A 13,438-nucleotide genomic window follows, 5' to 3' on the forward strand; every position below is an offset into this window, starting at 1 on the left:
ATTGTTCTGCTTGCTAGAGTGATATATATATATATATATATATATATGCATTCTAATGTTTTTGCGTTGAGGCAGAGTCGGTTTGCGCTACATGGAGCTAAAACTAGCTATTGTCTAGCTCGCAATCGAAACTTGCAGAACTTGGCTAACGTGCGCGTGGGCCTGCGAGTGTGTGTGAGGGGTACGACCACAGCCACTTTCAACGTTTCAGTAATAAAATGATGGCAATTAAACAGGAAATGTATTTACTGCCAACGTCTAAATATGTTTAGAATGTTTTCTATCGATGAGTAATTTCACGTAAATGCCGTTCAGTTGCTCTTCTGCAACACATGAGACTTCTGTTTCACCGCACGCACGCAGCTGTTCACAAACTACAAAAATATAGACATATAAAACGCTATATTAACAAGAAAGCCTACAAAGAGAGACTACAAAAAAGAGAGAGAGATATAATATATACTCCATTTTTGTTGTTGTTTGTGCACAGCGGCGTTCATGCGGTGAACTCGCAGAGCAGCATTTGAACAACATTTACAGGAAACCATATATAAGGCGCACCACCGACCCGCGTGACGTAGGAGAGGGAACGCCGTATATAAATAGTGGAGAGCAGCCGCTTCTCGGGGCTCTTGTGCCAGCTACCCGCTGAGGAAGGTGTAGTGTGTAGTAACCGCTCTTGCTTTCGGTAGTGCACGGAAACCTCATGTATTGTATTAGAGATTGAGTAAACACCAGTGAACGTTACTTCTTGTCTTGTCTTAATTATCTCTATCAGTCTACTACAGACCTTCTACTAAGGTAGTGCGAATCACACGCCTACAATAAGGCGAAAGAGAGTAGAGAAGACTTTGGTTGCAATTACATTTAATGGGTATTTACCATAATTTAATGCCTGTGTAATTGCCGTGTGAATGCATATATAATATGTTGCAACCTAGCCAAGATGCGGCATGACAGCTATGCAGAGAATGTGTGAAAAAGCAATAGCGAAGTATTAAATGACAAGTGTAGGCCTATAAAGCCGTTAGCATCTTCATAGAAGATGTTTTTCACTGAGACGGGTACCATACTCTGATTAGAACTATAGGAAATATGATGTTTGAAAATGAAATATGAACTACATTAAACTACATGCAACACAATAACGATTAATTACCATGCAATAAATCTGACATACATGCGTTATAAGAGACTAGTAGGAAATATTCCAAACCGAGGTTGGAATATCAAAAGCATATTTTAATATATAAAATGTACGTGTATGATACCCCGTACAGACTACGAATTTTAGCGCGCATCAGACGCGTGCTAACTTAGCGCGCGCTAACTAGGAGCGTACAGATTGCATATTTGACCCTACTTTAAATGAGTCATCAGTTCTCCCACCCCTCAGTTCCCTGCTCGCCAGGGCACCCTGCAGACAGCGAGGTACAGCGAGTGTGCAATTACGTGACCTAAATAAGGCTATGCGCATGCGTATTGCGAAACTTAGCGCGCACTAGACACCGGATTGCGTACAGACACAGCTTAGAGCGGGATAACTTGATGCACACTAAGTTAGCCCTGCTTCGTAAGGGAGGCTAACTTCGAGCGGGATAGCGTGTGCACACTGCAATATTTAGCGCGTGTCTAACGCGCGCTAGTTTAGTACCATATCAAATTCGTAGTCTGTACGGGGTATTAGAGTGGGATAACTTGGTTCGGACTAAGTTAGCCCTGCTTCATTTGCGGGGCTAACGTGGAGCGGGCCAGTGCGTATTTGGAGCGGGATAGCGTGTGCACACTGCAATATTTAGCGCGCGTCTAACGCGTGCTATAGTTTAGTACCATATCAAATTCGTAGTCTGTACGGGGTATTAGAGTAGGATAACTTGGTCTGGACTAAGTTAGCCCTGCTTCATTTGCGGGGCTAACGTGGAGCGGGCCAGTGCGTATTTGGAGCGGGATAGCGTGTGCACACTGCAATATTTAGCGCGCGTCTAACGCGTGCTAGTTTAGTACCATATCAAATTCGTAGTCTGTACGGGGTATTAGAGTGGGATAACTTGGTCTGGACTAAGTTAGCCCTGCTTCATTTGCGGGGCTAACTTGGAGTGGGATAGCGTGTACACACTGCAATAGTTAGTGCGCGTTACACGTGCGTCTAACGCGCGCTATAGTTTAGTACCATATCAAATTCGTAGTCTGTACGGGATATGAATGTGCGTGCGTGCATGTATAGAAATGTAAAGAGATGCTGGAGTTGTACTGGTTCGATCTCCCAGCACCATACCATGCAGCACATGCTGGTGAATTGTACTGGCACCTTGCTCGGGGCTTGTGCTGGGTGTTGTACTGATCGTATGCTGGACATGGTATATATGGCCATATGCTGGTTTATTATGCTGGATGTTTACTGAAAATGTACTGGAACTTACCTGGATTTTCGTAGGGGTATCGTTCAAGGAAAAGTTTACATTGATTACAGACGATGCTCGATCTGGAAAAAATGAGGTTTTCTGTTTTCTTATGGGAATTAAAATATTCCTTATAAAGGAAAATAATATTTAATACCACGCATTAGCACTTGATAAAACTGTATCATAACTGTTTTAACCGTTGCAGTTTGCAAGTGTAAAACGTCCACCATGCAGGTATATTGAATTCAAGCATGCATGACGCGCGCTTCCTCGTAATGTTGGCCAGTCAGGGTCTGCATCTCATATTGAGTGCTTACCATGCAGAGTATTCTAATATTTATCGGCTGGCAGTGACAGAGACATTGAAGGTTGCCGCTGGGCAGACTGACGTATTAAAACGGTGTATTAATAAGTATACGTAGGAAAGTTGGGTGTCGCAGCTGTTACACGTCTAGTAATGTTACTCTTTTAATTGTACACGTAGGGTATGTGCAATGCTAGCAGGAGTAAGATAATATAGGATGATATAATATCCTATATTATCTTACTCCTGATGCTAGTACATCATGGGACGTTATATAATTAAGCGCACTGACATTGTGTCAGGTGTGTGCTCGCGGCAATGCCCCTTCTGCGTGCAGATGTAAAAGGAAATGAAGAGTGAAGAAAAAAATGTATCCGCCCCTTTCGTTCCTTCTCCTCCTTCCTTTTCACTGTCCTCTGTGTCTGTCTGTACGTCTCTCTGTCTGTCTGTCTGTTCGAGTGTTCGTCCGTCCTTCCGTCCGTCCTGCCGTCTGTCTTGTCATTCTGTCTCGTGTTCATCTATGTCATGTCTTGGTGCAGATGGAATAAGTCAATGACCCATGTCACTTGGAAAAATTGACTGAAAAAATCTCTAGTACTCACGAGCTACAAAAAAGATCAGAAAGCAGTGACGGAGCAAGACTTTATGCATTAACACGAGACACATGACTGAAATGTCGGGTCAAGCACGATACTATAGCGCCGACCAAAGGCTGGTGACGTACGTGTTGAAGCTGTGAATAGCGACGGGCGTTGCGAACATACAATGGCTCATCAGTTGTCTGCTATTAAAAGTGTTCTGAGATTATGCATGTGCAGCAATAACTATATAACTAGCATTAGCAAACATGATGTGCACCATATTTAAAATTTCCAAAATAACCGTGGGTACGCCGGAGACGATGGGCTTTCTCCCCCAGCCAGGACGTGTTTACTGAATGTACTACGCTGGAGTTAGAAACTTACATATATACTTACATACTTAATATTAAAATGTGGTGTCGGAGGTTATGCACATGAGTAGGGTTACGCAGCCTTATCAACCATCACTTATTATTGACGTAGCAATCACTGGCGTGTTCATGCAGAACAGGCAAAGGACGTGATATAATGACTTAGCACTTTTTTATAGCACCTATCATTTTAGCATATATTGTTATTTTTCCTAATATGCCGTCATTGAGTGAATGAATGAATGAATGAATGAATGAATGAATAAATAAATAAATTTTCAGCAGAACATTTCTTGCCTCCATCACATCACGTTCTCCACAAGAAAAATTGATACGTTCATGGAATATACTCTTACATTATATATATATATAGAGATTTTGAGCAGGTGCTAATTATTATACTGTGCGGTCACACCGTAAACATAAAATGTTACATGATAATCAGGAGTGAATAATAATAGATTTTGTTTTGTGTTTTACTTTGTGTTAATGCTCGACACCCGTCATCAGCGATGTTTCACATATAATAGCCTGAACGTCGGAATTTGGTGTATTGCGGTGAATTAAGGTACATCTTACACCTTATATATATATAAAAAATGTCGATATGTACACGGATACCACTACCTCTACAGTATAGCATCAGCATGCGATCAAAGCTGCTCGGACGTTAACTGACACTTAATTATGTCGCGATATGTATGATTTGATAAATTTCAAATTATTACTTGTTTTAAGCGGGCCATGTTTAATAACTCTAATAGATAAGTAAGTAAGATAGTAGTAAATTTACATATAAGCCACGAAAATGCTCTGTTCAGCATACATTCTTACCGCATGCAAGGCAGAGTGCGTACATAGAGTTATATATAGAGAAAGCCGGTGAAATAGCATGCTTCATGAAATTTACAATCGGTCGTTTGATTTTGCGCAATTATACTACACACTGCCTTAAACGAATCTGCACCGTCTCTGCTTTTATTGAGAGCTTAGTGTTAACATGCTAGATAAACATGCAGTGCGAAATTTCTATTAAACGTTTATGGCCAGTTGAAATCACGCAAAGTCCAGGTAAGCCTCGAATCTACACACGCGTTCTTCTGTTTAAGTAAACACCTGTAGGCTGTAGGCATGTTTTCCGTGCGGGAAACCAGGTTGGATTTCGGAAGCTGAGCAAGACAAGAGTGGGTTAATTGCCCTCACCCAGTGTCATCCGATGTGCGAGTAAAATCGTATCTATAAAGACTGCAAAATTTGATCCTACATCAAACTAGTCCGGGCCAGGCCCGGGCCAGACGCATGCACACGCTTAATCGTAGCATACAGTCAGTTATAAAATACTCAACCACACTAAGTTAGAACGGGTAGACTGCGCATGCTCAGTTTAGCGTTTAAACAACCGCACCGCCGATGGTATTATTAGAATTTACAAGTACTAGCTGTATTGTTGTAACAACAGAAGATTAAGCATATTGAAATAGGCGACCGGATACGCAAAAGAAGCTACAACTAGCGTATAATTGGGGTATCCGATTATATATATAATCCGATATTTAATATTATACAGTCCATGCTGCATGACATGTACTGGAACAATCACTCGAGTTTTTCTCTGCTGTACTGGTATGGGGATGTACTGGAAGTGGAACTTGGCTGGATTTTCGTAGGGGCAATTTCGGACTCTATATTTGACTTTTACTTGTCACCCAAACAAGGCTCTATGCCAATTTAGCCTGAGTCTGGTCCGGATTGCATATACACACAATTTAACGCCTGATAAGTTAGCACGCGTTGAAGCGGCCTGACCCACCTCAGTTCGGGGTGCTTAACTTAGCCTGGACTAGCGCGTATTTAGCCCGGGATAGCGTGTAGACTAGACACTGCACAAATTTCAAGTAGTTTGATGTAGGATCAAATCCGCCGTCTGTACGGTGGTATATGAATGTCTGTAGGGTTGAAGCGGTATATGGTTTCGACAAGAATCTCGTGTCGTGTTGAGGATCGGGGCATAGAAGAAGCACGCGCACACTGCTCGCATCCGCCTTTCCGCTACGCGCCGTACTACCGCTGCCATGCTGCCGCGTGTTGTCGCGCGCATGCTGCGCCGCAGCTCCGCGTCGGCAGTGTGTGGAGCCACTGTCAACAACACGCAGCAGCCAGCCGCAGCCTGCTGCTGCCTACACGCTCTGCTTTGCATTGATAAACAGGTAATGATATTAGAGTCTGCGACGCGCTAGGCAGTCGATCGCAGGCAGACCCGAGCGCGCGTGCGTCCACGGCAGGCAGGCAGGCAAGCAGCGAGCGCTCTTCTCCCTGCCGCCAGTATTGAGCGAGTGCGTAGCCAGAGCAGATGCCGACAGCTACCATATGGTGGCCGTGTTTCCCCGATTCTGACCCTCTCCTTGCAGTTACCGGCTAGGAAAGCTCGGCCTGAGGCCCGCGGACTGTCGGCGCACGTGTCACCGTGTGTCGCTTCGATTTTGGCGGCAACTGGATACGCGTGAATTCGGCGCGACGGTGTCAGTGTCGAATAGCGTGTTCCCGCGTGCGAGAGTGTTATGTTTACTGCTGCGAGGTTTGTTTGTTGTTAGCGACGAAGGTGCCGACGAAGGACCCACGTCCGCGTCTAACGGCAGAGCGGACGCTGTGAGTGTGATCTAAACGCTTGCGAACTCGGAAAATGCCTGTTTTGCGGTTCCATATGGTTCACGGTGGAGACAGAACATCAGCGCCTAGCAGTGTTAGCATGAGCGTGATCTGTGACATTGAGGTGCCTCTGTTAATCAATACTATTGCACAAGCGTAGGAACTGTGAAAACGTATGTTGTGCTCGTGTGAATAATCACGGGAATGTGTAAGGTATTTGATATAGAGACTGACATACTGCAACTGAATTGAAGCATCTGCGAAAATTTGCCTGTCGTTTCCATGGCAACAAACTTACTGCGTGATGGTGTTGCTAACCGTTGAGGTGGGTCACGCAGCACATCACAAGATGTGAGAGACACATTGCCAGCTCGTGCTTGTAGGTGTAGATTTGTAGTGCAGTGTAGTGAAATTGGACAGCTGGTGATAAATCAGCCAAGAAACTGACGACCGTATTTAAACAGGTATCCGCAGTGGCAAGGAATTTTAACAAGCGGTAAGACAATTAGAATGGAGATTGTGCCGGTCATACTCATTTTTGGCATTTGGTAAAAAAAACGTTAAACTCATCGTCGGATAGTTTATAACTTGGGTAATGTTAAAGTTAAGTAATTTTGTCAATAATAGTATTTTTGCATTCGTGTGGAATTTCATCACCCTCCCCCTCACTAATCCAGTAGAGAGGTTTACTTCGTGTAATTAGCAATTGGAATTCAGCCGTGCCAGATTTTATTAAATGCGTTATTGAAATATCTATAAATATGCCGTCATATACCGTTTACGCTTACCAGCAAGAGCACAAGTATCCGTTACAATTAAAAATATATATATATGTATTTCTCTACTGAGATTCCTTTATAAAGGAATGCTTGCGATATTATATTTATGTGAGCTGCATGTACAGCACGAGGCTGGAGAGAGGAGCAGATCATCTGAAAGGCAGCCAGTTGAAGCACGACCAGTCATGTATTGCTTGCTACGGATTCCTTCATATAAACGCTGCAGTAATTAATGTGGAAATTACCGCAACACTTATAATATTACGCATCAGGTATAACCAGATTACTTATGCCGAAATTTGGGACATCGCTATTATTTGAATTTAGTAGGTTTCCATTATGTAATTTTGGTGATTAGTCATGGTATCTGTTCGTACAGGGTTTGGAGTCTACAGGGTTTAGAGTAGGAACTTGTAGTTTAATTCGGAACGGAACCTGCATGTAGCTGAAGTAGGTAGCTGAAGTGTTGCGTGATGCTATCAAGAGCTAATAATACCTTATTAAAGGTATACCTTTAAGGTATACCTTAAAAGGTATTATTAGCTCTTGATGCTATGCAGTTTGGTCACTAAATTAGTGAGGTGTGCACGCATGATGCGCAGTCATTTCTGCGCATCGCATACACCTTGTATGCAAGAAGCAGGCATAGTAAAGGGGCATTCTATGCGGCCATACTGTAAATATTGCCCAGTTTAATTTTTTAAATGTTGGTTTTATTGAACGTACGTATGCGCATGCTGTGCGTGCAATAAAGTGACATTTTGAAGTGAGTTTTTCGGCTACTTACCGTACACCTACCCGGCGTATGGCGATGCATCAGGTTACTACAAGAATAAAATCTTTCAAGGGTGGCCATGTTTCTCCCATGGAATTTCCCATGGTTTCTCTCGTAGATTGGTTCGCTGTCCTTAGATATAGTGTGGGGGCTATGCGGTGTAGGAAATACTAGAGGAGACGTTTCTGTCTAGCCATTTACTTTCTATTTAGCAGCGCAATTAGTGCAATTTTGGCAGCAGAAGCAGATGCTTTAACTTCAGCTGCATTTTCAGTTAATTAATGCTTTGTCAGATCAAATGTTGCTACCCTAAAAAACCAATGTCTAGGCTCATACTGCATGCAGTATTATACTTAGAACCTTCACCTAGTGTAGCTGTATAAAATTACTGGTTGCCTGATCGTTAGCATCATTAATAATATTCAGTAGCAATGCAATCTTGATTTGAGTCTGTAAAAAAGAGCAATTCACCAGTATTTAGGCTTGTTTAGGTCAGGTCTGTTCATAAACATTGTGGTAATTTCTAGTGATTATGTATGGGGTTGATTGATGCTTTGATTATAATATCAACTTTGGAAATCTGCCTCACACTTTGGGCTAGGACGATTGAAAAACGACGTGTTTTAAGTGACCAGTTCAGCATCACATCCGTCAACAGTGATGAATGGGTCGGCATGCACATGAATAATTTTGTGCCCCACTATATTATACCATTCCTATTTATAATTAAAGAAACAAGCGATTAATGCAAAAATTCAAGTAGCATTAGGGAAGGAAGATTTTTGTTAAATCGGTTAAATGATGTAGTACATTATTGCGCCATATATCCAGTTGGCTTATACTGGGGAGGCGACTGACTATTAGCTCTAGTTTGTGGAAATCAAATTTCGGGCTGGCTGGCTCCAAGTGGCTTGAGTTCCTCACCGCATATTTCCCTACTGGCCAGAATTTACTACTTCTGCTGATCCGTCTGTTAGCTGACGCGAAATGGAATCTCCGCATGCTGCGGGATCGTCGCCCGATTCGAAGCTCTGACCAACATAGCCGGGGGTCTGTAACGTTGTCGCGTTGTCATTACAGATCCCATTACTTTGTAACAGGTTGGCATGGGAGGCGCAGTGGTTGATAAACAGTCGTGATTGTGGAAGAAAATGAAATAGCGCTGAGTCACTGCGCAAGCGTGTGGCACTAGCCTAACGAGTGGGACAGACGGTGGTGGCCGAAGACCAGACACACACAAAGCACAAGTGGCCGCGCGACGACAGAATTTGCAGGTCAATCTGAACTCGCGAATAATTGTCGTGCAGGCGTGGCTGACGCAAGCCGACCCCGTGTTTACGCGCGACCACCATCACGAGTGTAGCGCGCCGGGGTTGGCTACCTACCTACACACGGTGGGGCTGGCTACCTACCTACACACGGTGGCCTAGCGAGGGACGGCTGTTGACGCATATAGCAGCACCGTTAGTTGCCAGCGCCGTCGGCGAGCGCCGCGGATGCGCGCTAGTGTGAATTAGTAGCGCTTCCGGCGCCTGCAAGCCGCCGCTCCGATCTCGATATACGCTCGCTGCGCGGTTGCCTGACGACCAGAGCATCCGCGTGAACCTAACGACGCCAGTGTCATCGCGAAGCCCAGCGTTGTCACGGACGTGGCGGATGCGAATTCATACGTGACGAGGTCGCTGCTCGTGTTTGTAGACCACGCGGTGCCCTGTCGCACGTGTATATACCGCGTGACTAATGCGTGCTTGAGTGCGGCTCGCTTCTCCCCATTCCCCCCAAGCACCAGCGGTCACCGCGTTCAGCTAGTTATTGATCATATGGTTGTGAGAAGATTTTACTTTCACTAGCTGTTTAGATCACTTAGTACCAAAGAAAGAGCTCAGGGGTAAAGTTAACATTGCATATGATAATGCGTATGTAGATATCACTCGGCAGAGCAGAGAACACGAGAGTCGGGACATATTGCTCGCATAAATTCCAGCGTAAGAACGCGAGAGAGAAGACAGTCGGCGATGGTGTGATTGGAGGAACCTGTAATGTTACCAGAAATCTATCGTGTTATAGAGTCTGCAGGCAGTCACTCTTCTAAATTAACATTATAGACACATAGATGTATATATGAATATATAAATACAAAAAAGTCTAAAAGTATATAAGAAATATAAGGATATTATACTATAATTATAAAGATATAAATATAAAAGATATATAATATATATGTATTCTATATTCAAAAGATTTTAATATTATATTTAATTTACAACAGATATTTTATAATAGAGAATCCCTGGATATAATCTTGCCACCAGTAACGGACTGTAGTTAGGTGCGCAATTGAAATCCAGCTAGTACGTACACGTTGTTAGGTGTGTAAACGTAAAATTTTATTCATAAAAACGAAACTTACTCCCCAGCTAGTACATGTTGTAAGGGGTGCAAGTGTAATTAATTTGACACTTGATCTCGGCTAGTACCTGTTGTTAGGTGGGCAAGTTTATCCATTCTGAGATTTAGCACCAGGTAATACCCATTATTAGGAGTACAGGCGATTTAGTTTTGAACCACGCCCACAGAAAGTACCTGCTGTTAGGTGTGCTAGTGGGGTTTCCTCTGAGACTCGCCACAGTCTCTGTATTAAAAGCGCACGCTGGTGTTGAACCGGCATACCACCAAGCTGGTGCTGCATCGCAAACCCACCACTCTGGAGTGCAGCGGGGAAGAGCCTATGAAGTGTGCACCATGCTCTAGGCCGACCAGTCTTCCATTGTCGGTCGCCGTGGATACGATCGGGAAGGTGACTCTGAAGCGCACACTGCGTGCTTCTTTTGGGGGTGCACACTCCGCCAGCAGCCCCATGCTGGAGAAGGCAGTGTCCCCCATAGAAGACCTCTTCCAGCCTGGCAGTGTGTACGTCTACTGCACAAACCTCAGCCCGAGATGCTACGTCATCAAAAAGGTAGGATCGGTGTCGTGTGCAATGTTTACAGTTATATGATCGGAGGCTGGTCGGCGGAGTTAAAGGATAGTCTCCATCCACATTGTTAGGGCAGGTTGATGATCGTTATTGGGCGGGAAGAAGGTGTGTGTGTGGGGGGGGGGGTGCTATCAGTAAATCTGGTCATTTCTGTTGAATCACAATGACCAGCTGGCTACCTGTCTAATTGACTGATACTGATACTGATAGTAATATCTTGCAAGCCAATGCCTACTCTGGCAGTCGTTAGGTTTATTGATTTTGCTCAGACGAGCAAACACGCTTCTTGGCTTTGTTGCGCATCATTCAGATGGTATCCATTGTGATGGTGTTAAATAATAGAATACCAGGACATGGTGTCAACAGCCATGCTGTAAGCATTGTTTGACCTGACTGTATATTGCAGGAAAATATTGATGTCAGACGTACTTGTTAATTCACACTGTGATAGTACAATGTAAACTACACCATATGGGATGTAGTATCGTTTGCTCAAAAAGGCCCACAGTACGGTTGGAAGGCAACTTGAACCAAAATCAAGTGGCTTTTAAGGCCACAGTTGTGATGAATATAGTTCTGTTCTAATAATTCTGTTTTTAGTACACAGACCTATAATCGTGACATTAAGGCGATGTCTCTTAATAAAGCATCGCCTTTAAAACGATGTATGTATTAGCAATCACATCAGTGCTTCAGTGATGAGTAGCCTATAGTAAGAATATTGACATTGGATAAGCAATGGAACGTGTGCTCGCTAGTGACTCCTGGTCAGTTGCTGCACTTGGCACTGTTAGATGATAATTTGATAGCGATTATGCTGTGCACAGACGGTGACAAGACCCATTTTGGAATCCATTTTGGATCCATTTTGGATCATTTGGAATTCATTTTGGATTGTGAATTTTGAATTCTGAATTTGAATTTTCATTTTGAATTTTCATTTTGAATTTGGAACGTTAAAATTCTGCAAAAATGTTTTAATATGGATGGTCCGATAAAATGGTGACACGAGTTGGGATTTACAAAAGCCGTTGCAAACGGTTTTGCGCACAGGCACTTGGGACAGAGTCAGTAAAAACTGAAAATAATATGAACGCACATTCACAATTAATACTACCCCTCAATTACACTTCCACTGTTGTGTCACTGTATATCAATTTGCTTTCACAAAAACTAATGCAGAACTAGCCGCTCCCGCACTCGCCGCTTCGAGTGTGCGGTGTCGCCATTGTAGTGATATATATATATATATATATATATATATATATATATATAGAATAAGGTGGGAAATTCTCTTACACGATTTTCGGCAACCGACGCGGGGCCATTCGGACTCGTGAACGGTATACATTTCTGCAGAATGTGAAAGAACCGCCAAACTTTTGAGTTTGAAGTCACATTACAAAGGACTGTCGCACTTATCGGCCACGGTAGTTACATAGTTTATAACGTAATTTAGTACATAAAAAGTGGAGGTCGAGGAGGCGTGAAAAGTTTGTGAAATGTGAAAGAAGCGAGGAGTGATCGACGAAAATCGCGTAAGAGAGTTTCCCACCTTCTTCTATATATATATATATATATATATATATATATATATATATATATATATATATATATATATATAGAATAAGGTGGGAAATTCTCTTACACCATTTTCGGCAACCAACGCGGGGCCATTCGGACTCGTGAACGGTATACATTTCTGCAGAATGTGAAAGAACCGCCAAACTTCTGAGTTTGAAGTCACATTACAAAGGACTGTTGCACTTATCGGCCACGGTAGTTACATAGTTCTGTTCAGTGGACTATAGTGGGCAGAACGAGCCAAAAATGGAGGTCGAGGAGGCGTGAAAAGTTTGTGAAATGTGTAAGAAGCGAGGAGTGATCGAAGAAAATCGCGTAAGAGAGTTTCCTGCACCTTCTATATATATATGACTACAATGGCGACACAGCACACTCGAAGCGGCGAGTGCGGGAGCGGCTAGTTCTGCATTAATTAGTTTTTGTGAAAGCAAGTTGATATACAGTGACACAACAGTGGAAGTGTAATTGAGGGGTAGTATTTGGGAATGTGCGTTCATATTATTTTAAATTTTTACTGACTGTCCCATTTCCACGGCAATGCACCACTGCATGGCCTGGTGGGAGTGGATCAGTGGATCTGGTGGCAGATATGGTGGCCTAGCTGCAGGGGCCAGATTGCGTACCCGTTGGCCTGGTGGTTTTGCGTACTGGTTCACGGTTTCAGTGTTTTAGTGTTTCGGCGATGTACGCATACCATGAGTGTATACATATGTGCCACGGTTACTTGTGCAGAATTTGCAAGTATACAAATTAAATTACATAATTGCCATAAGGTGTGAGTGATCTAGAGTAAAGGAGACCTGTTTTCCCGAACATGTAACACCTTAATCACCGGTTAAAGTCACCGGATAGGTAGCAGGAACAGATTCGCTGAACATGTATTAATCCGCTTTACGTGCATGGTAGGCTAAATAATAATTGCCACCTGCATTGCAAGGTGACAGTGCGTGGGAGTGGATACATCATTATTACCTGTATTGTAAGCATGGTGGTGACAGTGGATAGGAGTCGGTATATAT

At 43.3% G+C, this 13,438-nt stretch overlaps 1 protein-coding gene across 5 annotated transcripts in view; it reads left to right on the top strand.

The window, feature by feature from the left end:
• Positions 1-13,438, top strand: part of LOC106810562 (la-related protein 4-like) — a 71,810-nt gene that overhangs the window by 22,511 nt on the left and 35,861 nt on the right. For 2 of the 5 annotated variants that reach the window (XM_014813953.1, XM_014813961.1), the window contains exon 1: positions 10,099-10,817. The exons of 2 other annotated variants lie outside the window; for them this stretch is intronic. In XM_014813953.1, coding sequence (XP_014669439.1) covers positions 10,587-10,817 — 231 coding nt within the window. In that variant the 5' untranslated portion in view covers positions 10,099-10,586. Of the gene's footprint in view, positions 1-10,097; positions 10,818-13,438 lie in introns of those variants that run through there. One more of the 5 variants, XM_014813970.1, reaches the window with a different exon arrangement.

Source organism: Priapulus caudatus, unplaced genomic scaffold, assembly GCF_000485595.1.
Source record: "Priapulus caudatus unplaced genomic scaffold, Priapulus_caudatus-5.0.1 Scaffold17, whole genome shotgun sequence".
NCBI classification, from domain to species: domain Eukaryota; kingdom Metazoa; phylum Priapulida; class Priapulimorpha; order Priapulimorphida; family Priapulidae; genus Priapulus; species Priapulus caudatus.